This window comes from Dermacentor silvarum, chromosome 7 (assembly GCF_013339745.2).
Source record: "Dermacentor silvarum isolate Dsil-2018 chromosome 7, BIME_Dsil_1.4, whole genome shotgun sequence".
Lineage (NCBI taxonomy): Eukaryota > Metazoa > Arthropoda > Arachnida > Ixodida > Ixodidae > Dermacentor > Dermacentor silvarum.
Window position 1 is genome coordinate 178,180,668 of NC_051160.1, and position 27,172 is coordinate 178,207,839.

Genomic DNA, 27,172 nt, shown 5'->3' on the forward strand with positions numbered 1-27,172 from the left:
GACCGCGCGCCGCCGCGCAGTATGATGCCAGAGCACAACGTTGCCCGCTATCCCCCCCCCCCCCTCCCTCGCTGGTGCCTCGAGCGCAACGGAAGGGGGCGTGCTTCCTCCCTGCTTTTCTTTCGCGCGCGAGACGCGGTCGTCGGCTCCCCTCGCATGCTTTCACTCGCACATTCAGCATATGGTCGCGCGGCTTCCCTCGCACGCTTTCATTCGCACATACAGCATACAGCGCGCGGCGACGTATGCTGTACGTATGTGCGAGTGAAAGCGTGCGAGGCGCCGTATGCTGAATGTGCGAGTCAAAGCTTGCGAGGGGAGCCGACGACTGCGTCTCGCGCGCAAGAGAAAGCATACGGCGCGCGGCGACAGCATTATCGCCCTTGGACTTTATACGGAACATCTATGAGCCAAAACCAATTTTAGGGCCGTAACGCGTCACAGACATCATCTTTAGATAGCAAAAGCGGATATCAAAAGCCATACTTTTGCTGGCAGAAACCGAAAATACGTAATAAATGTCGCCCCCAGCACTTTGGGCGGCCAATGCCATCGTCAAGCAACCAAGCCAAGCGACATGAAAAGTCAAAATGGCCGCTCGGGCCGGCGCGGTGTGGCAGTTCGCAACGTATGATGCGGGAACGGTCCCACAGTTGCGACGTAACAGCGGGGTTACCAATGCATTGGGTTCTATGGGAGCTGTGCCGGGACCGGCCGAAAACGACGTAACAGCCGGGAAAACGCAGCACCCGGGGACGTAACAGCGGGGTGAATACTTCTTCTAAGCATGCATTTCCTTGCCTTTCTTGACGTCGAACGTGAAGTGGTGGTGATGTTGTTTGCCAATGATGTTGTTTGCCTATGGCTGAAGTCGCAGTGAAACTTGGTGGCATTGGTGCAAGTATGGCTTCCATTGGGTTGCCAGTCTTGTGCATAGAAACACAAAGGTTTATCACTTTCTCCTTTCTGCTTCTTTTATCACTGGTTAGACTATTGTCCATTTGGAGTAAAAACAAGTCAGTGCTCACCAGACTAAAACAAAAAAAGAATTGAAGTAGCAGCATAATTGCATTCGAGATGTTTAATTTGGTCCTTGCGGATCTAAATACGGGAGTTCAAGGGAGACGGGCAATTGCTGCTATGCTTATGCGCTTGTGTGTACCTCACACAGTCATTATGAACAGTGCCGAGTCTGTGGAGGCACTGTGGTGAGGTCTAAGGCAGCTCATGGATGAGTTTTACTTTCATTCAATGCAGATATTGTGTTTTTCGGCGAGAGGCTGCCGGACCGGTTCTTTGACCTATCTGAAGAGGTAAGAGACTCCTTCCTTACACGGCTGTCCTTGATAACTATACTAAAAAAAATATACTGGCTTCACTTGTCCTCACTGGCATGCTGATTTCTTCGCATGAGGCCATTTCACGGAACCATTTATTTTTATGGGGCGAACATTGCTACCCATCCCTATACATAATTTACGTATACGTTTAAGCTATGTGCAAGAGTCTCAGCAAATTTGTGCCATGCTCTACAATTCTGTCACCACAACATGTCACTAGCCCATTACTATTTTCGCTTAAGGTCTCCTGTTGGAGTTCACTTATAGGATTGTCTCTTAATAATTATGCTTCAATGCTGCTCTCAAGTTCGTGGTCTTCTTTTATGCAAATTCAGCTTCATGGAGGCACTGAGAGCAGTCCTGGTTTAAATATGAAATGTGACTTAACTGAGACATTGAGTTGGAAAATTATATGCCAGAGTTAGCTTTATTTTTTTGTAAACACTACACACATTCAGTAATCACCGTAACACTGGACCTGTGTGAACTCAGAGAATAGGCTGGTTCTGAAAAGAGTAGCCTGCAATAGATTTTTTTTGTGTCTTTATTGACATTATTGGTCAATTAAGATAACTTCTCCGACTCCTTACCTGTTATATTTAGTGTACCACAGGGTAGCATTCTTGGACCATTTCCATTTAATATTACAGTGAAATCCCAATATTATAATGAACTTCAGGGCACCGTGGCAAATTGTCCGTTATTCTGAAAGGTTGTTATAGTGAAAGCCCCAAAATTGACCATTTCACCCATCATCCCATCAGTTGTCACCGTATGAGCTATCCTCAAAAACGTCGCTGTTGGCTGTCAGCCCACGCTCCTTTCCATAGATTTTCCATAGTTTCCGCCGGCACGTGCCACCAACGTAGAGGTCACCACAGTTTAGCCCTTGCGTTAGGCTGCCAGCAGCACGTGGTGCCACCTGTGACTATGTGCGTCTATATATATTCATGCCCAATAAAGGGGGTGTGTTCTTTTTGTTGAGCTGATAGATGCCTCCGTGTCAGTCGGTTCCTGCGTGCCCGTGCTCCCGCGATAAAACCCACGCGACAACCGCACCACTGTATATAGAGTGGCGCGCACAAAACAGATGCTGAAGCCGAGAAAGACACCGACAAAGGAGAAGCTCTACGTCGTCTATAAAGTATACTTTGTTTTTCACATTCCTTGGCGTGGACACCGCAACTGTTCCAAAGTGCAAGCGCATGTAACTGACACTGTCCGGAAAGTGTGGCATCCCCACAAGCACGGAAGTTACATTTCTCCACATGCGTAGCTGGTACAACCGCAGAAAGCAGCACAGAAGAAAGAAGAGGCATGCGCAGAAAGAAGGAAGAGATGTGCCTTCGTTACTAGGCGACATTTGTCTGTGCGGACCATGTGCTTGCGAAACCTAATGCGTCGTTGCCTCCACACTACATTTAAAAAAAAATCTCCCTCCGATGTTTTTCTTTTCCTCCGGCGCCGTCTCAGGTTTTCCGAATCCATGTGCTGCAGCATCCAGTTTCTATATCTGCTGGCCTATTATTCCGGCTGCCGTAAAGGATACACGGAAATGTAACAAACTCGAGATTTCGTAATATTAGTTCGTAGTACTGAGGCGTTGCTAACATGACACCAAAACTGAATAACAATTGTTATTCTGAAGTTCGTAGCACTGAAATATTTTTACATTGGAACTATAAGCATTCAGCGAGGTATTTCTGAAAAGTTCGTTAATGTGGTGTTCTTAGTAACAAGGTTTCGCTGTATTTATAAAAATGATATTGTGTGCATACATGAGTCTGATAAATGTTTTATGCTGATACGAGCATTTTCTTCTTTTTTTTTTTTTGAGAGGGAAACGGCGGCAAAACTAATAGATGAGACAGACTTGACAGTAATGACATCATAAGAATAGGCTTATCAGAACCGTTTAAGAATAAATGTCTCGACTACCAAAGCAGTAGTTTTCTGGACTAAGAACAAAGGTGTTACAATAAAGAATCAATTTATCTACAGATGGAATTCCAATGGCAATTGTACCAAGCTTTAAAATGTAAGGAGTAATTTTTCATCAAAATATGCAATGGAGTTCAGTCAAACCCAGATGTATTGAATTCGAAGAGGATTCCGAAATAGTTGGATATATCGATAATTTGAAATATAAAATATGAAGCTTATCTGAAGCCTCCACAAGCCTAGGACAATTTCCACAAATTGTGAAAAGTGGGAATTAACAGATGTGCTTCTCAGAGGCAGCATCATATGCGCAGAGGTTTAGTCATTTTTTGCTAGCGAAGTTGTGAGTCGCTGGCGCCTGTGGGTTGGTCTACTAATCACAACGCTAACCCTAAAAGCCCATGTTGCCCTAGATGGTGCGCCTCGTGCGTGGCGTCTTTATTCGAGACAGGGTAGACATGGGTGCAGTGCGGAAGCAAGCCCACCTGTATGTGCGTCGTTTAAAGGGCCAATCGTCGCACGTTGGCAACAAGTGATCACGATTATGTCGAGGTGTGGCATCGGTACCTGTTGGAACCAGTGGTCGCCCTGAGTTCTAGTCCACCCCAAGGGCGCCCGTGTGCCCCTCCGACACCAGAGGGGTTCCTGTGTTCTCGGCCGCTGTGCGCCTACACTACGCAGGTGCTGTTAGAGTGGCTTGCCGAGTCTCTTCACGTGTAGCCCTAGCGAGAATTAATGAAACGCGTTCAGTGCAGACCGCATCACACAGCGTTTACGTGAGTCTTGCATGCCATTGCCACGGTGGTCTTCCCACAAAGTGCGCGGATATGGTGTGCGATGGTTTTTATTTAAGCTCAGCTACTCAGTCAAAAGACCTAAATGTCATCCACACTTTCTTGTAGAATGCATGCCGGACCGGGAAGCTGTTTGCATTCTTGCCGATAACAAACGGTCACAGTCTGGCAATCCTTCTTTGTTTCACAATACGACATTATGCAAGTCACAAGGTTCTATGATTGTAGCGTTTGTAAAACTTATAAACAATACTTTAGGTGTTTTCAAACACCTATGTTTTCACTTGGAAGCAAATAACTTTTTTCCAACGTGGCCAACACGGGTTTCGCCGAAGCTTATCGGCAGTCACACAATTGAGTCATACCATCAATGACTTTGCGGTTGCTCTTGATAGGGCGGTCTGGTAGACATAATCTTTCTTGATTTTGAAAAAGCTTTTGACAGAATGTCGCATTCCAAGCTCAGGTTAAAATTGCGGAACCTTTTAAAGGACAATAAGATCATGTGGTGGCTTGATTGTTATCTTTTCCAGAGAAACCAATATGGCCAGATAGCTGAATCTAAATCGATCCCTTTACCGCTTTTGGCCGGGGTCCCACAGGGCTCAGCTTTAGGGCCCCTCCTTTTTCTGATTAATTTAAATGATTTATCACTGGACTCTCCCGTAAACAGCCGCCTTTTTGCAGCTGACTGCGTTCTGGACCTTGAAATAAAATCCGAGAAAGACCAGGAAATTCTCAACAGGCATTTGGCAGCAGTGGTTGACTGGTGTTCCACTTGGGATATGCATCCTAATATTCCTAAATGCGCCCACGTGACTATGACACGAAAGAAGCAGCCTTTTCATTGCAAATACATGATCAATAAGAACCCAATTGCATCAGTCAGTGATTTCAGGTACTTAGGCATCCACATGAGTTCAAAGTTAAGTTGGGGTACTCACATGGGCCACGCGGTATCGGCTGCGTCAAAAAAACTGGGGCTGCTGAAGCACCGACTGAAGCACGCCACGAGTAAAACAAAATTTGTCGCCTACACAAGTATCATACGACTGGTACTTGAATATGCCGATGCCGTGTGGGACCTGCACACAAAGAAGGATACCAGTTGCATAGAAAAGGTGCAAAACAAGTTGCTCCGATTTATCGACAATGCCTATGGCAGAAACATATCTGTGACCAGCTTGCACATGCAATCCGGACTGCTCCTACTTGAATTGCGCCGCAAACTTCACAGACTACAGATGCTCTTCAGTGTTGTCACCGGCCGAACAAAAATAGACTTTAATTCATATATGCAGTTTAATACCACCCGACAGACTCAAGGCAAACACGAGAAAACATTATTAATGCCCCAAACGAGAACCAAAGAACCAACACCTATCTCTGCTCTTTCTTTCCGCAGATGTTATGGAATGGAATTCGTTGCCACGTGAGGTGACACAAATGTCGTAGCAGCCGTGTCTAATATTGTTTAGTAGGGTTCCTTGCTCATTGTTTGATGCGAAATAACACAAAGCAATTGTGGAAAATAAAGGGAGGAAAGAAAAAAAAAAGGGGGGGGGGTTCATTTTGTTTTCACCCACTTCTGTTTGTGCTGCGTGCGGTGACTTAGTGTACTTTTTGTTTGCTTTTGTATTGCTAATACCCTCGGTGCCTGTGTTGTTTTTATGTTCCGACTATATTTTGTTGCCCTTGTATTTGTTATCGTATTTCTTCCTGTATCACTCCTGCCTTGGCTGCCAAAAGGCTGCTGGCAGTATTGAATGAATAAAAATGCCACACCTTTTTTGCAACAGTTAGCTCATCTGGTAGAATACAGCCGCATATTCTGTGAGCAGTAATAAACCTTGCAAAGTACAAACATACAAAACAACATACGATCAACATACATTGCAAAGCAAGTTGCCCAGGCTATTGAATTCATTAAACAAAAACAAGTTTAACTTATACAGAGTAACTTTAAAAGATTTATTCGTTAATTTCATACCCCCTTCACCCTTTTAGTGTTTTTTGCCGTGCATATGCGGCGCTGCTGGTCCGTTCAGCAGGTTTCTTGATGTTCTACATGAACTGCGGCCAACTTCTGCTTGATATTTCACGCATACTTTTGCCACCACTGGTTGTATCCTGCCCGTGCAGCCAAATTTCACAGATGCCAGTCAGTGTTCTCTCTCTGCCCCTACACTTGGGTGCACACAGTCATCAGTTTGGTGTGGCCACGCGTGGTGGCTCTTCCCGCGCCAACTGCTCAAGGGTTTGCTCTTTTGACTCGTTTCTGACGCAGTTCTTTTAATGAAACGAGCTTTTGGAACAATAGCCCTAAGTTTTGCTAGTCATCTTTCTTGATGTCTAACTTTATAGCGTATTTGTGTGTATACTGTTGGTGCGAGTAAAGTGTTATTGAGACAGAATATTACTTTAAATAATTTTTTGGTGTATTCATTCAATCATTTCTTTCAACTGGAAACTGCTATAAAAATTCACCATAGATGCACGGTTCTTGCAAAAAAGTTCAACCCTCAAAGCGTAAATAATCTCTTCATTGCTTTTTTACCACTGCATCTGACTGTATACATGTGAAATTAGTTTTTGTTAGTGGTTATTTTCGCTGCTGCGAATGTTTTCTTTCAAAACTGTCGCAATTTATTCGTTATGTACAGGTGGATCCACTGTTAGAGGAAGCACGCGACTGCACGGCTTATGCTCCACACAGTGCCATGTACGGAAGCGGTGCAATGGCAGTGCATGCCACGTGTCGTCAGCTACCAAACCGCCCCTTCACTTTGCTCACGCGTGGCTGCCCTGCCATGCTATCGCACGTCAAGCTTCAAGGAGAAACATTTACGGCCGTACACTGCCACCCATGAGACATAGAAAGCACATAAATACACCCACTTCTACTGCAGTGGCGTAGAATGCGAATAAACAGTGTTAGAACTACGTTTGGGGGAATGGCATTTTTGGACATGCCAAATAACGTCGCTGTGCTGCATCTCGCGTGAGCATTCCACGGATGGAAACGCATTCACATCACTGCAAATTCTTCTGCATGTATTCGTTTATATATGTTGGTGTCACTCCCTCACTGTCATTTTGGAAGAAGGCAGCGATACTTTCAAATGACTATATACACGTTTCCTGCTTCGCCAATGGTAGCTTTACACGGTGTTTCATATCTTTCACCAACTCGACACACTGAACGCGTCGTAGCCAGACATCACAAAAACATGCCGTGCACAACAGTGCCAAAAAAAAAAAAACTGCCTTGTGACTCGTGCTGGTTTCGTTGAGTCAATCGCCAAGCTCCATCCTTGAAGTGAACGTGTTTCAATCTGTCGTGCGATAATGTCCGAATGCGAAGCATCTTCCAGAAAAACACCTGTATTGCTCTGTATCATTGCATTGCTCTTAGCATTCAGATGGCTGGCAAGTCAAGCACAATTACTCCTTCATTGCAACTGCGGCTCAAGACGTACGGTCGCCCAGCCACACGCCACGCCTCACGCCGAGCGCAGGCGAAGGGATGGGGGCCAGCAGACGACGCGCGGCATGCGCCGTTTCGCACATGCACTTGGCTGTCGCCACTTCCCGCGCATGGCGCTGTGTGGAGCGTGAGCTCGTGTGTTCCCTTTAACAGTGGGCCGACCTGTACCTTCGGTTTATTCAAATGTTTCTGTAAGCATGCTATTGCTTGCGCATATGGCATCATGTAGCTGTGCAGCTGCCATTGTGGCGACCTAAGGCTTCATCACGATGTAAATCTCGCAGCTTTTCTGCTGCTCTCCAGTATGTTGCTTATGATGCAAAATAAGAATGGTGTTATTATTATTATTAATGTTTGAGCAATGCAACCACCTTATATTCTTCTTGTGAATTGTAAAAGGGTAGTTGATTTTGCAGATAGCAGCAGTATGATGCTTTGTGTAGAAATGGCATTGAAGAAGCATACATGAGTGTCTACAACAACATCTACAGGTTTTTCATAGCTACCATAATTTTTCGTAAGAGAAGTTGAAAATTACTGCATAAAAAGAATGCCAGGCAAGGAGACACTGTCACTTTATTGCCATTCATTGTATATCTGCTACAAGCATAACAGAGGCTACGTATATTGAAAAAGAACTGGCTGCAAAGATCGTTGAGATGACTTGCAAAAAATCATTGCCCACATGACCTGGCAGTTCATTCCAGGGCAGCTGTGCAGATAAAGAGAACTATACTAGTGGTGAGTATCCTCTTGGATGAAGCAGTGGCTTGAGGGGAGAGCAATGAGAACTGCATTTGAAGAAAAGCAGGTTGAACTGCATCTGGCAAGCAGTCCAAAAGTTGGTAACTTTGAAGAGTATATAATAATGAGACTTACCAGCGTTCAAACAACTTAGGAATCAAGGAAGTTCTTATTGATGCTGAGCTAATAACAATTGCTAACCCTTTCAAGTGCTAGCTGATTTTGTTGATTTAAAACTTACCTCAACCACATTTTATACATTTTCAGATTCGAAAAAAGCGAACAGCTGCAAAATAGATTAACAATTTTCAATCCTTCAGTGTGTTTTGCCATATTTAGAGACTCCATGCGAAACAGGAACATCAGATATGAGAACTATTTCATGTCTGTCAAGCTTGAAACGCACCTGTCTAGCCACTCGGAAATTAAACACGTTGTAAAAAACAGTGAAAGAAGTGAACCAGCTACATACAATGGCATGCCGACACATTCCCCCTTGTTTTACTAACGCATTTTGCACATGTTGTTCAAACTTGCAGCACAATTCCAATGGGAAGATGTCATTAAGATGTCATCAGTGCCTTTGCTGTCGATGCACAACCTTGGCGTACACAGTTGTGTGCACAGCGCACCTCAAAGATTGGTTGCCGAGGATGTCTGCGATGCATGCCAAAAAGTTCCAACTTCAGCGCATAATGAGAATAACATAATTATTCGGTCTGTGCGACGCATCAGACCTTTTTTGCTAAACCACAGGAAAAGAAAATTGATGCCAGGATGCTTGGCTTTGAAGACAATTGACGCGTGTTCATTAATGAACACCTAACTAGGCAGAATAAGTGCTGTGAAACAGAGGTTGGTTGGAAATATGTCTGCACCATTGGAGAAAAAGTATTGGCCAGACGAAATGACGCCTGTTTTGCACATTGTGAGTGCTGATGGCATCAGCAAGATGATAAACTAATCGTATTTCTTAGGAATTTGTTTGTATGGATTCCTGTACGAAAATGGATTCGACTGATAACTATGAATGCCTACGTCATGATTACGATCCATCTGTAAACAAATAATTTGGTTTTCAAAAGCATCTTTCAATTTTTCATATAAACGTTCAAAATGGGTATGCAACATAGACAAATTACTTGGACAGACTGAGGCTCGGTTCGACCTCCTGCTTTTTTCGTGAAACAGTGTTATCTGATGACAGCCTTCTATGGCTCGAGCATTACACGGACCAAACAGAACCTATGGGCACGCCAGGTCTTCTAACCTCACTAAGGCCAATAATATCCCATGTAATGCCTGATAATTCCTCAAATAGCCCTGCTAAGCTGGCCTCACTCGACAGGGTGCGTGCGTGTGTTGAATGTTGCCAGGTTCAATGCAAAAGTGGGGAAAAAGGAGGCTGGTGAGCAAGGAATTGGCAACTACAGCATCTATTTTAGGAACACTAGAGGAGGGATGTTGGTAGAATTCGCGGAAAGGAATAGGCTCCGAATAATGAATACCTTCTTCAGGAAGCGCAGCAACAGGAAGTGGACCTGGAAGTCCTAATGGAGAAACAAGGAATGAAATAGATTTCATACTCTCTGCTGATTCCAGCATAGTGCAGGATGTAGAAGTGTTAGGTAGGGTAAAGTGCAGTGACCATATGTTAGTGAGGTCTAGGATGTCTCTCAATTTGAGGAGAGAAAGCATAAAGTTAGTCATGAAGAAACAGGCCAACCTAGATTAACGTGGCGAGTTGGGCGTGTTGGTACATTATTACAGACTGCAGCACAATAAAACACAAGGACGGCACAAAGAAACGACCGCTCGTCCTGGTTGTTTTTTTGTGTTCAGCGCTCGTCCTGGTCATCTCTTTGTGTCGTCCCTGTCTTTTAATGCGCCGCACTTCTGTAAGGCCAACCTGATGCAGTAAGGGTAAAAGCAGACCAATTCAGGCTGGTGCTCGCAAACAAATATGCAGCTTTCGAACAGGAACAGGAAGACAACATAGAAGTAATGAATGAAACTGTAACTAGGCTGATCTCAGAAGCAGCAATTGAATTGGGGAGGTAAGGCACCAAGGCAACCAGTAGGTAAACTCTCCCAAATAACAAAGGACCTAATAAAGAAACGGCAAAACATGAAAGTGTCAAACCTGAGAGATCAGATAGAATTCGGTAAACTGTCATAACTAATAAACAAGAAGAAAGGAAGGGATATTCGAAATTATAACGTGGGAAAGATTGAGGAAGCCGTAAAATGTGCATGCAGCACGAAAACAGTGAGAAGAAAACTTTGCATAGGACAAGGCAAGATGTATGCACTGAAAGATAAGCAGGGTAATATTATTAGCTGTTTTGATGACATAGTAAAAGCAGTGGAATTCTATACTGACTTGTACAGTACCCAGAGCAGCCAAGCTACTTTCATTCGAAGTAGTGATGAACAGGATACACAGGCTCCAAGGACAATCCAATTAAGTCGTGAAGCTTCGGGCGAAAAGCGGTTCAGAACGAATTGTCACCGACATCAGCAAGGGTGGTTATGGGAGCAGCGATTGAAGCGCGATTATGTTTGCAGGGAACAAACACTGGGAAAGAAAAAAGCGTTTTTAATTAAAGCGAGACACAGTTAGATTCATTCAACGAAAATAAAATTCCTAATAAATTTTATATACGCATAGCGAGAACAGAAGAGAACTCTATTTTACTTGATCATTATCAAAAAATACCCTTTTTCAGCTCCCACTGTAAGAGCACCCACCAATAGTGGCGGGCGTTGATGCCGCTATCACTTGCAATGCAATGCAGCTCTTGAAGTGTGCAGAAAGGCGCGCTCGTAATGTTCACCTGCTACAATACGCCCCCCTCACATGTGTTTCGCTTTCAACGTGTGTCTCAATTTAGTGACATGGGTAGTTTCATTGTTTCTTAACCTGTTCACTCAAAGGTAGTGAGTCGTGACCACCAGATAATTGTTTACTTTAGTTGTTTTTGTGCGACAGCACTGGCCGACGGGCTTGGCATGTGACGATAGGACAAGCACTCTATGCCCAAAGCGTTTGTCGGCCTCCAAAGAAAGTATGTTCTGTGCAGCGATGCGACTTCGACACCCGTACAGCTGACCTTTTCCTGCCTCGCTTTCCGCGCTGAAAGGCCGGAACGCCCGGCAAGTCGAATGGCTGGGCATTTGAATATACAGCTCTAATTTATTTATTTATTTATTTATTACAAAAACCCGCATTCGCTCCAAGAGCAATGGCAGGCCTCCGAAAGCAAATTTCGCGCCTTTGAGAACAAAATGATGTTGACTTCTGTTTTTAACGGATATGACTGTCACCTTTACTTGGAAGTGCGGAGAGTTGCGTACGTGCGCTACTCTCGATGGAGGAGAGACACAACTGGCGGCACAGCAAACGAGGATTTAATATTTACAAGAACGGTAGAAGCATGCGGCACACAACACTAAAACCGAAACTCAAAACTAAAGGCACGCAAAACTAAAGACATAATTCAACGTAGATGCTTACTTAATAGAAAATCCAAAACTCTAACTAAGTACAACACTACTAAAAAGAACTATCTCATTTCCGGAGCCTAGCTCCGCCTTATAAGTCTCTAGGTCAGTCCTAGTCTTCGCTCGCCAAAGTCTGGCCCCCCTGGCCCCGGCCTAACTGCGTTGCAAATCAGAAACGTAGGCTCTTACGGACCGACGACTTGAAGTTCCTCTCGTCGGGTCCAAGTCGTATTCTTTCGGGGCGTCGTTACTGCCGTAGATGCCGACGACTTGCGTTGCCTCTTTTGTCGGTGGTGAGCTCGTCGGTATCTCGTCGGTGATGCGCTCGTCAGCTCGTCAGCGATGGCACTCGGCGCTGCTTAGGCCCACCTGGATAGGCCTAGCGTCGGGATGCGTCGCAACCTCTTCGTGAGTGCCGACGTGGAGTCCCGTGGAGAATCGAACGTGCCGGTCTGCCACAGAAGGGGGATCATCTCTGGGGTGCCCGGTCCTGCCGTGAGAGGCTGCAGCCAGTCCAGGAGCCTCACTCGAACTTGCCGAGGTCGACGGCCACACCTTGGACGGCCAACGTCACGGACTCGGCCAGACCCCCAAGTCTCCCATCGCCAGAGCGTAGCTGGAGATGCGACTTTCCTGGCCCAAAGCCACGTCGATAATCCTCGAACCGTGCTGTTTCTTCCACGATCACAGCTCGGTTCACGCGTCTCACGCGCTAGCGCCGTTCGGAACGCTCCGCGAATTTCGTCCTCTTTTTCGTATACCGCTGGCGACCTCTTACATGTGACATAGGCCCCCCTCTTCAAGAGTTTTTTCTCAAAAAACTGCTCACTCTTGGTCTTCAGTTGATGACTGTGACTCCTCGTAGTGACATTGGTGCTGGTTCATGTGAAGACACGATACCCTACACAACACCACACTGTTGCGCACAATTCACCAGACGCACTGTTCACCGCGCTTAAGAGTTCACTTTATGCACTTTTCACCACCTAATGCACTTCACTCAACTCTTCGCAACGTTCACTAGTTAATGTTCTGAAACACTCTCTCATGAATAAACTTTGGGCCTAGACATATTTTACAATACTCCGCATGCCCTGTATATGCGTAGGTACTGTTACAGTGTTTTTCTCTGTATACACATGCCTGAATCCCGCAGTCTTCCGCATGCCATTCCTAAATGTTTTTCCTTTTGATTCTGACCATTGCGTCTGCCCTATTTTTTCCATCTCTTGCGAATCTTCTTTCTACGCTTACGCATTACACGTCTAGGGCCATTCGGATATATATCTCCTTCGTCCTTTTTCTCAGAGTCCAAATGTCCCATCATGTCTAGCGCCTGGTACTCCCCGAACTCAACGTCTCTTATCGATCTCCTATCTTTCCGAGGTGAAACTACTAATTTCTTTACTCTCTTCTGCTCTTCGGGTATACAGACCTCGATCGGGATGTTGTCCATCCTCTTATCCCGGTTAACCTGCATCAAGGGCTCTCTAGTCGTGAGCTTCTTTATGTCTGCGCCCTTCCCTTCAGCAATCATCATGCAAACACCAGTCTTCTCGTTTTTCCCTCTTAGCTGTAGTCTTTTGACATACATCGCTTGACCTGACGTATTTCCTCACATCGCTCTGTACCCCGATCCAAAAGAAATCTTCTGTTATTTTTTCTAAAGTGTCTTTTATTCCCTGGTGGCCTGCCATTGCATTATCGTTCCCTAACTTAAGTAATTTGTCTCTCAACTCTTTCGGGACCATCAACTGCTGCACCTCTCTTCCCGAGTTGAACACACACTTCCGGTATAATAAATTGTTCTTCTTGAAAAACTCCACCAGGTTTCGACTTCCTTTTCTTCGTACTACTTCTCCTATCTTCTGTACGCACTTCTGCAACGACTCGCCTTTCTCCTGTAATTCCTTTAATTCGGCCACCGTTATGCTCAACCCCTTAATGTTCGTGACCGGTAATGGTTTTAAGGGTCTAGTACTCTTACTCCTGGCTCGCGTTTGTACTGCCGCTGCTACCTCTACCTCAGGTGTCTCCTCTTCTGGCGCTTCTGGCTTACTCCTCTCCTCTAAACCTTCTGTCCTCTTCCAGTTAGGGTCTGGGTCATCCGCCTTTCTCACCCCTGATACATTCCCCAAAATCAAGTCAAACAGAGGATCTTTTACACACCTAGCTGTGACCACTCCCGTAAAAAATGGTGTTGATACTTGAACTCGCGCCTCTGGTAAATAATTAACAGACCTGTCCGCCAAAATGACTGGTTTGAAATAGCCGGTCATGTTCTCGGATGGTACCAGATTCTCCCTGACTAAGACTATGTTCGCTCCCGTGTCTCAATACCGTGGCCCTGCGTCCTTGAACTTCTCCCTCCACCACGGCATGTTCTTTTCTCTCGGCCCATCCTCTTTGCCTTTCATCATACATGCAGCTTTGTCCAAGTATCCTGATCTGCATTCGTGCGCCCCATGACCTCTCTTTTGACATAGCTGGCAAACCACTGGTGGACCACGTTGACTATCCTTCACCCGACAGTTCATTGCTATATGTCCCAGCCGGTTACAAAGAAAACATCTTTGTGGCGTCCCTTGCCTGTTCATCGGCCCCCAATTCCTCGTCTCTCCTACTGCTGCCATCGGCGCGTCCTTGCCACTCTTTCCTAAATTCCTTAGTCCCTGCGCCTCTACGAACTGACCTGAATGCGCCGCCATTTCCTCTACTGTTTTTAATTTCCTCTCCTTGAAGAATATCGCCAGACTCGCTGCACCTGGCGAGAAATTGTTCTCCTACGACCTTGTCTCGCACCCCTTCGTATGTCTTGTCGGCCTCTGACAACTCCATCCATCTCTCAAAGTAGTTTGTCAATCTATATGCAAACTGTTTTCCAGTTTCCACGTCTTCCGGCTTGCATGACCTGAACTTTTCGCGGAAGCCCTCAGCGGTTAGCCGGAATCTTTGCAATAAAGTGTTTTTCACCTTGTCATAGTCTAAGCTCTCTTCGGCGGGCATCCGTCCAAACACACTTAAAGCCTCACCAACTAGACACAGGCTTAAGGCGCTAGCCCACTCATTCCTTGCCCAGCCTTGCCCGACCGCTATTCTCTCAAAGCGATGCAAATACGCATCTAAATCATCTCTCCGCTCATCAAAGGGAGCCATAAATTTCCTTGGGCAAATCTGTTTTGGCCTGGGCGAAGTCGAGTCGGATAACGCCGACCTGGGGGAAATCGACCCCTCGCGAGACCCGGCGTTCATCTCTGCCAACTTTAACTTCAACTCTAAAATTTCCTTCTCGCGATCATGATTTTCGCGTGCTTGTTGCTGCTGCTTATCCCGTTCTTGCCGAGCATATTCAAAGAATGTTATTGCCTCCTCCTTAGTCATGTTCAAATCCTTTGCTACTGCCGCCAACCGCTCCAACTCCATCTTTACAACTCCCGAGTATCGGTGACTGGGCCATATCAATCCTGGCAGGCTCGCCAATATTTTGTCACCTTTACTTGGGAGTGCGGAGAGTTGCGTACGTGCGCTACTCTCGATGGAGGAGAGACACAACTGGCGGTACAGCAAACGAGGATTTAATATTTACAAGAACGGTAGAAGCACGCGGCACACAACACTAAAACCGAAACTCAAAACTAAAGGCACGCAAAACTAAAGACATAACTCAACGTAGATGCTTACTTAATAGAAAATCCAAAACTCTAACTAAGTACAACACTACTAAAGAAGAACTATCTCATTTCCGGAGCCTAGCTCCGCCTTATAAGTCTCTAGGTCAGTCCTAGTCTTCGCTCGCCAAAGTCTGGCCCCCCTGGCCCCGGCCTAACTGCGTTGCAAATCAGAAACGTGGACTCTTACGGACCGACGACTTGAAGTTCCTCTCGTCGGGTCCAAGTCGTATTCGTTCGGGGCGTCGTTACTGCCGTAGATGCCGACGACTCGCGTTGCCTCTTTTGTCGGTGGTGAGCTCGTCGGTATCTCGTCGGTGATGCGCTCTTCAGCTCGTCAGCGGTGGAGCTCGGCGCTGCTTAGGCCCACCTGGACAGGCTTAGCGTCGGGATGCATCGCAACTTCTTCATGAGTGCCGACGTGGTGTCCCGTGGAGAATCGAACGTGCCGGTCTGCCACAGAAGGGGGATCATCTCTGGGGTGCCCGGTCCTGCCGTGAGAGGCTGCAGCCAGTCCAGGAGCCTCACTCGAACTTGCCGAGGTCGACGGCCACACCTTGGACGGCCAACGTCACGGACTCGGCCAGACTCCAAGTCTCCCATCGCCAGAGCGTAGCTGGAGATGTGACCTTCCTGGCCCGGAGCCACGTCGATAATCCTCGAACCGTGCTGTTTCTTCCACGATCACAGCTCGGTTCAAGCATCTCGCGCGCTCGCGCCGTTTGGAACGCTCCGCGAACTTCGTCCTTTTTTTCGTATACCGCTGGCGACCTCTTACATGTGACAATGACGTCACATTATTTTTCTTTCGCCGGAAGTGTTCCCTCCTCACACAGATGGCGCTAAGCCCCACGAACTGCCGATGAACCACCATGTTTTGAACATATGGGCTTCTATGGAAGCTTCACTGCCAGGTGTATTTACCTTGGAGGCCTCCTTCTATAACTAGCGATGATGTTAGAAGTGCCTTGCAAGACATGACCAGGGGAAAAACTGCTGGAGAAGATAACAGTCGATTTAATCAAAGATGGAGATATGCTTGAAAAGCTTGCGGCCCTTTATACCCAATGTCTGATGACTTCAAGTGTACCAGAGAGCTGGAAGAATGCAAACATTATACTCATCCATAAGAAGGGAGACGTTAAAGAATTGAATAATTATAGACCCATTAGCTTGCTTTCAGTATTGTATAAAATATTTACCAAGATAATTTAGAATAGAATCAGGGCAACACTTGACTTCAGCCAACGAAGAGAACAGGCTGGCTTCAGGAAGGGATATTCTACGATGGATCACATTCATGTCATCAATCAGGTAATCGAGAAATCTGCGGAGTACAATCAACCTCTCTATATGGCTTTCATAGATTATGAAAAGGTATTTGATTCAGTAGAGATACCAGCAGTCATAGAGGCATTGCATATTCAAGGAGTACAGGAAGCATACGGGAATATCTTGGCAAAAATCTCCAAGGATACCACAGATACCTTGGTTCTCCACAAGAAAAGTAGAATGTCCTATCAAGAAAGGGGTCAGGCAAGGAGACACAAGCTCTCCAATGCTATTCACTTATTTACTGCATGCTTAGAAGAAGTATTCAAGCTCTTAGACTGGGAAGGCTTAGGTGTGAGGATCAACGGCGAATATCTTAGCAACCTTTAGTTTGCAGATGACATTTTCCTTTTCAGCAACAATGGAGACGAATTACAGCAAATGATTGAGGACCTTAATCGAGAAAGTGTAAGAATTGGGCTGAAGATGAATATGCAAAAGACAAAGGTAATGATCAATAGCCTGGCAAGGGTACAAGAATAAAATTGGGTTGGAGTGCATACGGCAGGCATTGCCAAATCCTGACTGTCGTTGAAAAGAAAAGTGTACAGTCATTGCATTCTGCCGGTACTAACATGTGGGGCAGAAACTTGGAGGTAAACAAAATCTTGAGAACAAGTTAAGGAATGCACAAAGAGTGATGGAACGAAAAATATTAGGCCTAACGTTAAGAGACAGGAAGAGAGTGGTGTGGATCAGAGAGCAAACAGAGATAGCCGATATTCTAGCTGACATTAAGAGAAAGAAATGGCACTGGGTAGGCCGTGTAATGCGTACGCTAGATAACCGATGTATCATTAGAGTTACAAAATGGATACCAAGAGAAGGAAGGCGCAGTCGAGGATGGCAGAAAACCAGATGGGATGATCAAGTTAGGAAATTTGCAGGCGCAAGTTGGATTATGCTAGCACAAGACAGGGTAATTGGAGATCGCACGGAGAGGCCTTCGTCCTGCAGTGGACGTAAAATATAGGCTGATGATGATGATGATGATGATGATGCTATTATTAATGAGGCACAGTATGGGTTTTTAAAAAAATGTCACAGTTTCACCCGAAAGGCGAAACATCAATTGCGATAGCAATAGAGAGCTTTTTGGAGTAGGGATAGTAGTTTTATTGGCTGCATAAACTTAGACACATTCGCTTACTAACTGAATTAACAAGTGTGGTGTCAACGTGCACAAGCAAACATGAATAGATCACACTCAATGACCGCAGACAATCACTGTCAAAATGCTAGCAGCAAGCGCAGCTGCTGCAGCGAGCGAAGGCTCGTGGGGTCTATCGCCTCAACGGAAACTGAGCAGCGAATGCACAGCTTATACAAAGGTCAGAGCCGTGTGGAGATCACTTTGAAGTTACGTTGCGGGCGACCGCCGCAGCTGGGCAAAGTACAAGCGTCGTTGGCAGAGTAGAAGCTGCCCTCCCCCTCCCTCCCGCGCTGCCTCCCTGCTATCCTCCTTTCGTGTGGAAGATTGAGTGGTCCGTTCCCCTTGCACCCGGTTGTAAGATACGCATTTGGTGCCGCAGCACACCGCCGCCTCCCTCCCTCCCATACCCCCATGGCCTTTCGTGCGACAGAAGTCGCGTTTGCCTTCCGCTGTGTGTTCGCACTCCGTGATAGCGCGCATCCCCCCCGCGCTTTCACTCGTGCATTCGGCGTGCGGCGATGATTTTATCGCCCTTGGACTTTATATGGAACCTTACGCCGTCGACGACGGCGACGGCAGAAATACGCTTGAAGTGTCCATAAAATTGCTATCGCAATAATAATTCTCGTGAACATGTGATCTTAAATGTCAAACAAAGTATTACAAAACATTGTGAGATGGTTATACACGATAGGCTTATTCTTGGACCTGCGTAAGGCATTCGATGGTGTGAACTGTGGTATGCTCCTGTCTAAACCTTTATGACCATGGCATACATGGAACGCCATTGGTGCTTTTGAAAAGTTACTGGACTGACCGGTATCAATTTGTTTCACTTACACAGTTCACCTCGCTGCTTCTCGACATGTAAAGCCTGGTGTACAGGGTTCCTCCATACTTGGCATTTAACCTCGACATGGACGACCACCAAGCATTCCTTCCTCACCTAGTATAATCATGTACGCCGACGACACAAATCTTTTCTTTGCAAACGCTTCCCTGCAATACCTTGAGACATAAATTGATGAGTATTTAAATTTATTGTCCCGTTTAGTAAAGACTAGAACAAATAAAAATTCAAATATTGTTGGGGGTCTGGTTCCAAGATAACCTTTCTTGCAACGCTCATCTCAATAAGCTAACCAATGAGTGTGTTGTATGCATAGGAATAATAATCTTGTTCCAACTTGGCTAAAGAAAGCAATTTACTACGCCCTATTTTACTCTAAGCTTGCTTACTGTGTGGTAATTTGGCGAATGACTGCAAAAATTTACGAGAAATTTATACTTTTGCAAAAATAGGCAGTACGAATATTTGAAAAGTATCATGATAGATCTAGTGCGAGATCTAGCTACTGACGTGGAACTTATTTGGCTCGCACTCATTGCTTCGAGCCAGCCAGATGTATCATTGTAGACAACTTTTACATATCAAAATAATAAGATTCGCATCATTAGTACACCTACTTCTCCATTGCATTACCCCTTACACAAACAAAGGAGAACGACGCCATTCACCCGCACAAATCATGAGCATCAAGACTTAGACTATCAAATATTGTTGAGCAGGAAATTGATGCACCTCAAATTAAACATCATATAAAAGTCTTTTGGTTTAATCATGCGATTTGTGCATACAATGCCTGTAAATATCAAATGTAAAATGTACCTGTATACAATATGTCAACAGGAGCAAGAGCCTCTGTTCTTGCTGCTTTTTCTTGTATAAGAGAGAAAAATAAACTATATTGAATTGTGAGGAGCTGGATGGAAAGAGCAGGAAGGTATACTGCTCTGGACAAGAAGGAGAGCAGACAAGAGTGTCATTTGAATCTGGAACTTCATATTCTAGAGGCCCTCCTAATTGGAGATTTGTAGTTTGCACCAGCCGAACAGCCAGCTGCTTATCGGAGAGGGGAGAAAACACAAGCTGTAGGGAACAGCCAGCCAGTGCTGCTGGCAATAATGATCATCCCCGATGATAGTCATTGTCACTGTGAATGGAGCTGGAATACTTCTTGGCAAGCACAACCGTAAGAAAGGTCATGCACCCGGAAAGCAACCATACTTCTCAGCTGCTATGACAGTGATAGTGGGGAGCGCTGCTTCTGAGTGCCCTGATGGAGAGAGCCATGCTATTGTCCATCCAAATGTAGCTGGAGCACATCCTTTCAACCATCCAATCAATATTGGCCTTTTGGGAGGGTTCTGGAGGGCTCAACCACTGGGAGATGCCAAAAGTTGTACAACACGCAGTTGTGCCTTCATTGCCTTCTGGTGTGATATCTACATCGGCTGATCAACAGCGGTTGAACGAGACGTGTGTATAGGAATAAGCTTTTTGAAGGGTGAACTGTATCTATTGCTGCCAAGGAAAGCACTTGTTGCCCAGATGTTGGGTCCTGCGTTTGTTTGACCGCAGTTATCACTCTCAGTCTTCCTCTTGTTGGGTCCACATTGTAGGCGGTCATTCCAGAGGATCGTCTGCTCCTCCGAAAGTAGCTGTTCGTGGAGAAGCGAGTCAGGAGTGGCCGCCTCTGTGTGGCGTAGCGAGGACAATTGCAAGGAATGTGTTTGAGTGCTTCCTTTCCATTACAATTGTCACCTGTAGGACAGTGTCAATCATTTCTGTGTGGACAGCAAAACCACTGTTAAAGCTTGCCAACTTGAAACAGCCAAGAGAAAATGGGCCAGGTTGGAGTGCTTGTCTATTTAAGGATTCTAGCAGGTTGTCAGAGTGTGAAGATGACAAAATTCTTGTACGTGCAGTTATGTATGCTGCTTCTGTTTGTGAACCCCATGTCATCTGCCTTCTGGGAAATGTACAGCATAGGGTGGTCAGCAAGCCTCTTTAAACCTGAGGGGCAATCATCACTGCTTGTTCAGCTCATCCTCACGCACTCGACGCTCCAGCATCATGGTGTTTTTTGTCTCTGCCTTTGTCTTCGGCTGCTTCGTCCAGTGTCATCGAGAAGTAACAGAATGGCGGGATAAAGAACGCTGGTGTGGCAAGTGACACGAACATGTGCTGATGATGCAAGAGGCTTGTCAACTTTTAAGTAGTCTTGCTGTGACACCTCAGAGCCAATGATAGCTGTATATTTCCCAGAAGACAGATAGGTTCGAAAGTGAAACAGCATAAACAACAAAACTAAAGTACTACCTTACAATCACGAGGAGGCTTTGTGTAATATTGTTGTTGATGGCACATCTAAAATATACAGCTCTATAAGTACACAATTTTACCACGGTCCTCGGAGGCACTATTACATAAGCCAGAGTCCATGTGTGAGACACTGATTGAACAGTTTAAAGCCTCTTCTCCATACTCAACAAACTGCACTTATTGTGCCAAATTTTTTCTCAAGACCGAGCTGACAAAATACATGTTCCTACACTCATCACAGAGGAATGCACCCATGAGACCAGATAGGGAGGGATTGGTTTGTCGCTGCGGGGCATACTCGGCTGGCATAGTATAAGGGCATGAAACTTTGCCGTGTTGCAATTTCTGGTGCAGTAACAGTCAGCCGAAGGTACCATCTGTTGTTGTCGTCTTGTGCTTTCCTTCTATCTGCTAGATCTATGCTGTGCACAGTGAAGTAAAACCAACTTGGCCAACTTGTTCTGTCTTAAAGCTAGCCTGTGTGCTTCAATCCGTGCATGTAGGACTTCGCCAGGTGTGACCTGCTGCTCATCGTGGGCACCTCCCTGCAGGTGCAGCCATTTGCTGGACTGGTGGACAAGTGAGTCATCCTGTAGAGTGTTTGTGCTAAAGTGCACATGCCAAGCTAGGTTTGACGTAATGCAAGGACTCTGGAGGTCCACGTTTCCTTCAATGGACAACTTTAGAAAGTGGAACACGCCCTCAAGAAGCCCCAGGCAAGGCATTATGGGAATTTTGAGGGGAGGCTCTCCGTTCTCTGCTTTGGTTGCAGCTACCTGCGCAGAATGTGCCTCATCTAACTAGAGTTTGTTCTACCATCTTAGCTAATCATAGCACAACAAAGGTAAACGTGACACAAGCGGCCACGAAATTGCGAGCTTGTGCCACAGCCATCACATCACACGGTGCTCGGCAACTCGAGCACGAGAACCCGGTACCTCTATAGTGCGCGCACAACCCATAGCAACTGCCAGAGGAGGTGAATCCAGCACGCTTTTCATGGCCATAGCATCTAATACAATTTTGGCGGTAGTTTTTCTGAAAGAAAGAAACGTATATAAGTTGCACCGTTCTAAAAGCCGCACCAATGAAAAATTCAGGAACAAAACGTGACTTATACCCCGTAAAATGCGGTATGTGCAGCGAAGATCATGAGTTGTGACGTGCTTTTTCTAAACGCGCAGCCACAACAGACTACTGATAAAGACAGTTGCACGTCATCAGAACATGAGGTGTTACGTGCAATAATACTTTGTTGCATTTTGGCTGTCCGTATGCACGGAGACCTTCCCGCAGCAATCACGTTCAAAGTAATTCGGCGGGTAGCAGTTTCTCATGGGGCTCTTAGCCATGTGTGTTATGCACTAGAATATGCCTCATGCCAGTTAGAATTCCGTAAATGTTATTTTGAATGGATGTCTGTGAATGTGCCTTTCAACGCGTTTTGACAAGTTTTTGGGGACCACCGATGGATTGCACGTAAACATTGCTTGCTGCTGGCGCTTACTTCCAAGCGTGTGCTGAAAAATACGCTTTTGTGTGTACTCGCAACTGCTACAAGGTTCCTGCGAGATTTTTTTATTTTTACGAGCACACAACCACTTTTGATTGCAGCAGCTTTCCGAAAATGTTTACAATCCTTTCGCACATTATGCGGGCAGACAACTTCTCAGACATTTCTCACAGAACGAAGGTTGTGTCGGCAAGTGTAGCTGAAGAGCGCACAAAAAAGGCATCAGCTGCTCACTCCACACATTTCCGTTCCGTGCGTAGGGCCAGCGTTCGCAGACAGCGCAAGACATTTTCTACGCTTCGAAATGCGAGTAGTGCAAGCTCATGCTGGCTCTCGTCACCCGCCAGCCCACCCACATAGACCAATCGGGGCGTGCAGTTTTCCGAGCATTTTGATGGTGAGCTTAGCAAGTGGCCTCATCGCGGCACCTCGGAGTATCTAGCTATGCAGTGCATAGCTAAAGCATGGCTTCCAAAACAGAAACTGGCCCTCAATGTTCCCATAGCTAGAGTGTTCTAGAATACGGCCGAGTGGCTGGAGCGGTAGTGAGGCGCCCGCTGACGAAAAATACTGTGGCGGAGCTGCGATCGAAGTGGATTGGGCCGCATCAAGGTCGCGCCGTTGGAAACTGTTGGCGATACTGCTCGGCGGGCCCATTTTTACTACTTCACGCACTCGTATTTCCGTTCAGACCGTTCAAATGGTTTTCATAATTGCATATGACATGTATTGATGTGTTTAAAATTTTTTTTTTTTTCCAAATGGTGATTGCGCATGCATTGCGGCCGCAGTGTCGGTTTTCACTCTGCTATGCTATTGTGTGGTTCCCTTTGATAGATACTAAATCACTTTATTGAATACCGAGGAACGAGAGCTGGGTTTTACTCCGACCCCCCCTGCTCCCACGTTGGGACAGGCTGCATCATGGGCCCCTTGGATTGCCCAAAGCTGACGGTGACGATCCGTGCTTTTGATGGCGGAATAAAAGCCTTGTCTTGAAATTATTTTCGCCTTGAGTTCCTTGAGTATGTGGGGGCAGTCCCACATCATGTGTTCAAATGTACACACATACCCACAGACCGGGCAGTCGGGAGATATATCCACACATACCGACACACTAGCTGGACATGGGGTGAACCCCTGTTTGTAGCAGTCTGAGCGTAATTTCTTGTGCTCTGGTGAGATACGAATGGGGTGGCGGAAAGACCCTACGACCCAAGCGATAATGCGAAGTGACTTCGTTGAATGTAGCTAGAATGTCCCGTGACCCTCGATCAGCCGCATCCCCATCCAGAGGCTTCGCCCCGGGTGGGGCGGAGCAGTGTAACGACCTAGGGCCATGAAGTCCAGCGCGGAAGGCAAGTCCTCGCACACGGGCATGGGCCAATTAATTGGAGTTGGCGATGCCGCCGATCGTGGAGACAATATGGGCCAGGAACGAAATAATCTCGTGTGGAGTGACGGTCCTACCTCTGAGAATCCTAGCAACAAGCGGGGAGACCCTGTCAGAGGCAAAGGCTCTAACTGCCAAACGCCGCCGAACGTGAGTCACAATAGATATGATAACGGGTGGAGTCCTAAAGCCCTAGTGCGATGGATACCTGCTCAGCTATTGCCGGGGAAGCTGCCTTGACAGAGCATGCCGACAATAATGTACCTCGCTCAAAGACTGCAACGCCCACACAACGATTCTTATCCGCGCGCGCAGCGTCTATAAAGGTCGACGATCCCGAGTTTGATTGTACCTGCTCCAAGATTTTCTTGGCTTAGCATGGTTCCCTTTGGAGAACAAATATTTTTCTCGTTCTTCAAGCAGCATGTATCTCTCGTGTGTATTGTTGCACATATAGTTTTCCAATAGTAGGCCTTGCGAAATGCAGACGGAGAAGCATACGTAACCTTCCTGCTTGCTGCTTCAAACAAATAAAAGATATCTGCCCCATCGTGCACCTTGCACTCAGATTTATGGCAAGTTTTGTTATAAAAAAAAAACTGCAGCGCAACATTCTGTGCAAGTTTCCGCCTTCCTCACGTAACAGAAGGCGGAGTAAGTGGTACGGGGTCATTTATTGCGGTCAGACCTCGAGTGCCAAAAACGGTTTGAGTTAGTCATTCTATATGCTAATCTTTGGCCGTAAGCCATACGTTGGTATTTTTTTCCAGTCAATACTTCAAAAAAGAAAAAAAGAAAAGAAAGAAAGCCAGCGCGGGAGCCTAATTAGTGGCAGTATAGTAGACACGGCGTTGTGCTGCTAAACTGGGGTTCGCGGGTTCAATCCAGGTCACGGAATTCGATGGGAATGAAATGGAAAAAGACTCGTGTACTTCTATTTAGGTGCACGTTAAAGAACCCCAGGTGGTGAAAACTAAACTGGGTGCCTCATAATCATATCGTGGTTTTGCCACGTAAAACCGAAGAACTTGTTGAAATTTAAAAAAAAAAGCAGGTGGCTGCGTTCTTCAGCTTTTTTCTAGGGGTGTAAACAAAATAAATTATTCTCAAGTCTGATTTCTGAGAAAAACATGTTACGCTTATCCTATATGTCATACATAAATGTAATACCGTTTCCAAATGTATGACCGCTCAACTCAGCAGCTTGTTCATTATAAACGGCTGCTTTCATTTATCCGATGCACTATCATAATGACCATAGTGAAACAAAGGAACGGCATGTCTCACATACACGTAGAGATATGTGCAGATCTGTTGCGTCCATTGAAGAAGTGTGGTAACACATGGGGCACCCAGTTTTAATGGGTTGCAAACATGCCGACAATAAAAACTGTCAAAAAGATGTAGTTTCACCTGAAAGGCGAAGCATCAATTGCGATAGCAACTTAGTAGAGAGCTATACGAAGTAAGGATGGTAGTTTTATAAGCTGTATAAACTTGGACATGCAGCCGCACCAGCAACGCGCAAAACTGTTGTCGACGCCGTCGGCATTTTGCCCGCGTTTGCACCGAACACGCGTGGCGTTGGTGACTGTTGCCAGGGCCGCGTTGATTGTTACTAGCGTTGGAAGTCTTTACCACCTTCTCGTCTCGCAACGTTTTTATATAAATACACATTTTGTGCCGCAGCTAAACGTCGCCTCCCCTCCCTCCCTTCCGTCCCCCCACGGCCTTTCGCGTGAAGGAAGAAGTCGCGTTTGCTCTATATATATATATGGTGATTGTATAAAAGAGGAAAGAGACGCTTAATTCTGCAGCCCTTCATGGAGCACGGCGCAGAACGCGTTTGTTCTCCGCCGTGCGTTCGCTCCCCGTGAAAGCGCGCCTCCCTCACACCCTTTCACTCACACATACAGCGCCCGGCGACGATTTCATCACCGTTGACGTCATACGGAACCTCAGGGTGACGACGACACCGATGGCAGAAATCCTCTTTGAGTGTCCATATAATTGCTATCTCAATAAAAAGTTTTCCTAGTGTGAGTCAAGTTAGAGTCACAGGCTGCCCCAAAACGGGGTGTTTATATTTAATGACAGCTAGGAACTTCTTAAGCAGGACTTATTAACACCCGTGCATAAATTCTCTCATGAATTCTCTCATGAATTCTCTCATTAATTCTCTCTCAGCTCGCGCGCCACTGCACGCGAGCTTAGCCTGCAACAGGGCTACCGAGCGCTATGCATGCACAAACACAGTATTGCCCTGAGTTAGCGGAAACCGTCCATTGTCTCTGGTAATGTGTGGCGACTTCTGCTAGGGACCAAAAAAAAATGTAACACTGCAAAATCTATACACTGACAAAAATATCTCACATACCCTTTCTTGGGTAGCATTGTACAACAAGGTTGATGCTCAAAAAAGTGGAAGAAATTGGGCAAAGCGTTGAACAAGTTCACAAGGAACTTCAAGCTTTCGCCGGTCTACAGTACAGCGTGTTTCTTCTTAGCGGCAAGATGGCGTCGCCAACTATCGCTTTCCTCGCCCGGGTACTCAAGATGGCGGTCCGCGCCAAGCCTCTTCGACCAGACAAGTTCAAGATGGCGCCCGACGACATGGTGGAAAGTCGCGATCTGGGGAAGTCGACCAACAAAGCGCTTCGCAAGAATTTTTCAAGCCCAGTCAAGACGCGACTGCCATTGCTACCGGTGTGGATCAACGCAGCACATAGTGTCCAATCCAGGCTGTCCGCCTAAGCACGTTACCTGCCGCGCATGCAAAAAAGTGGGACATTATGCTACAGTTTGCCGTTCACGGAACTGAACGCATCGCGTGTCACCAGCCAGAGCTCAGCTCGTTTCTTCTGCTGAAACAGATTTGGAAGGTACAGCTTCTTCAGTGCTGACAATACAAGCACCAAATGTCTGCCCGGCAACAATTTTCGCTGAAGTTCTCATTGGGAATATTTCAGTCAAGCTTGTTATGGATACCGGAGCTATCTTGCTGATGAACAGCGCTACGTACGAAGAACATTTCAAAATCTTCCCATTATCTGCTTCAAGTCTCCGACTCAAGAACTATTCCCAGCAAGAAATTTTGCATTTAGGACATTTTTCCGTGGTTGTGAAATACCGCAACA

The 27,172-nt window shown here is 46.1% G+C and overlaps 1 protein-coding gene across 7 annotated transcripts in view; it reads left to right on the forward strand.

Annotated features, from left to right (window-relative positions):
* The window catches only part of LOC119458726 (NAD-dependent protein deacetylase sirtuin-2), a 419,041-nt gene that overhangs the window by 203,112 nt on the left and 188,757 nt on the right, over positions 1 to 27,172 (forward strand). For 6 of the 7 annotated variants that reach the window (XM_049671396.1, XM_049671397.1, XM_049671400.1 and 3 more), the window contains 2 exons: positions 1,258 to 1,313; positions 21,633 to 21,709. In XM_049671396.1, coding sequence (XP_049527353.1) covers positions 1,258 to 1,313; positions 21,633 to 21,709 — 133 coding nt within the window. Of the gene's footprint in view, positions 1 to 1,257; positions 1,314 to 6,738; positions 7,002 to 21,632; positions 21,710 to 27,172 lie in introns of those variants that run through there. The other variant, XM_049671401.1, reaches the window with a different exon arrangement.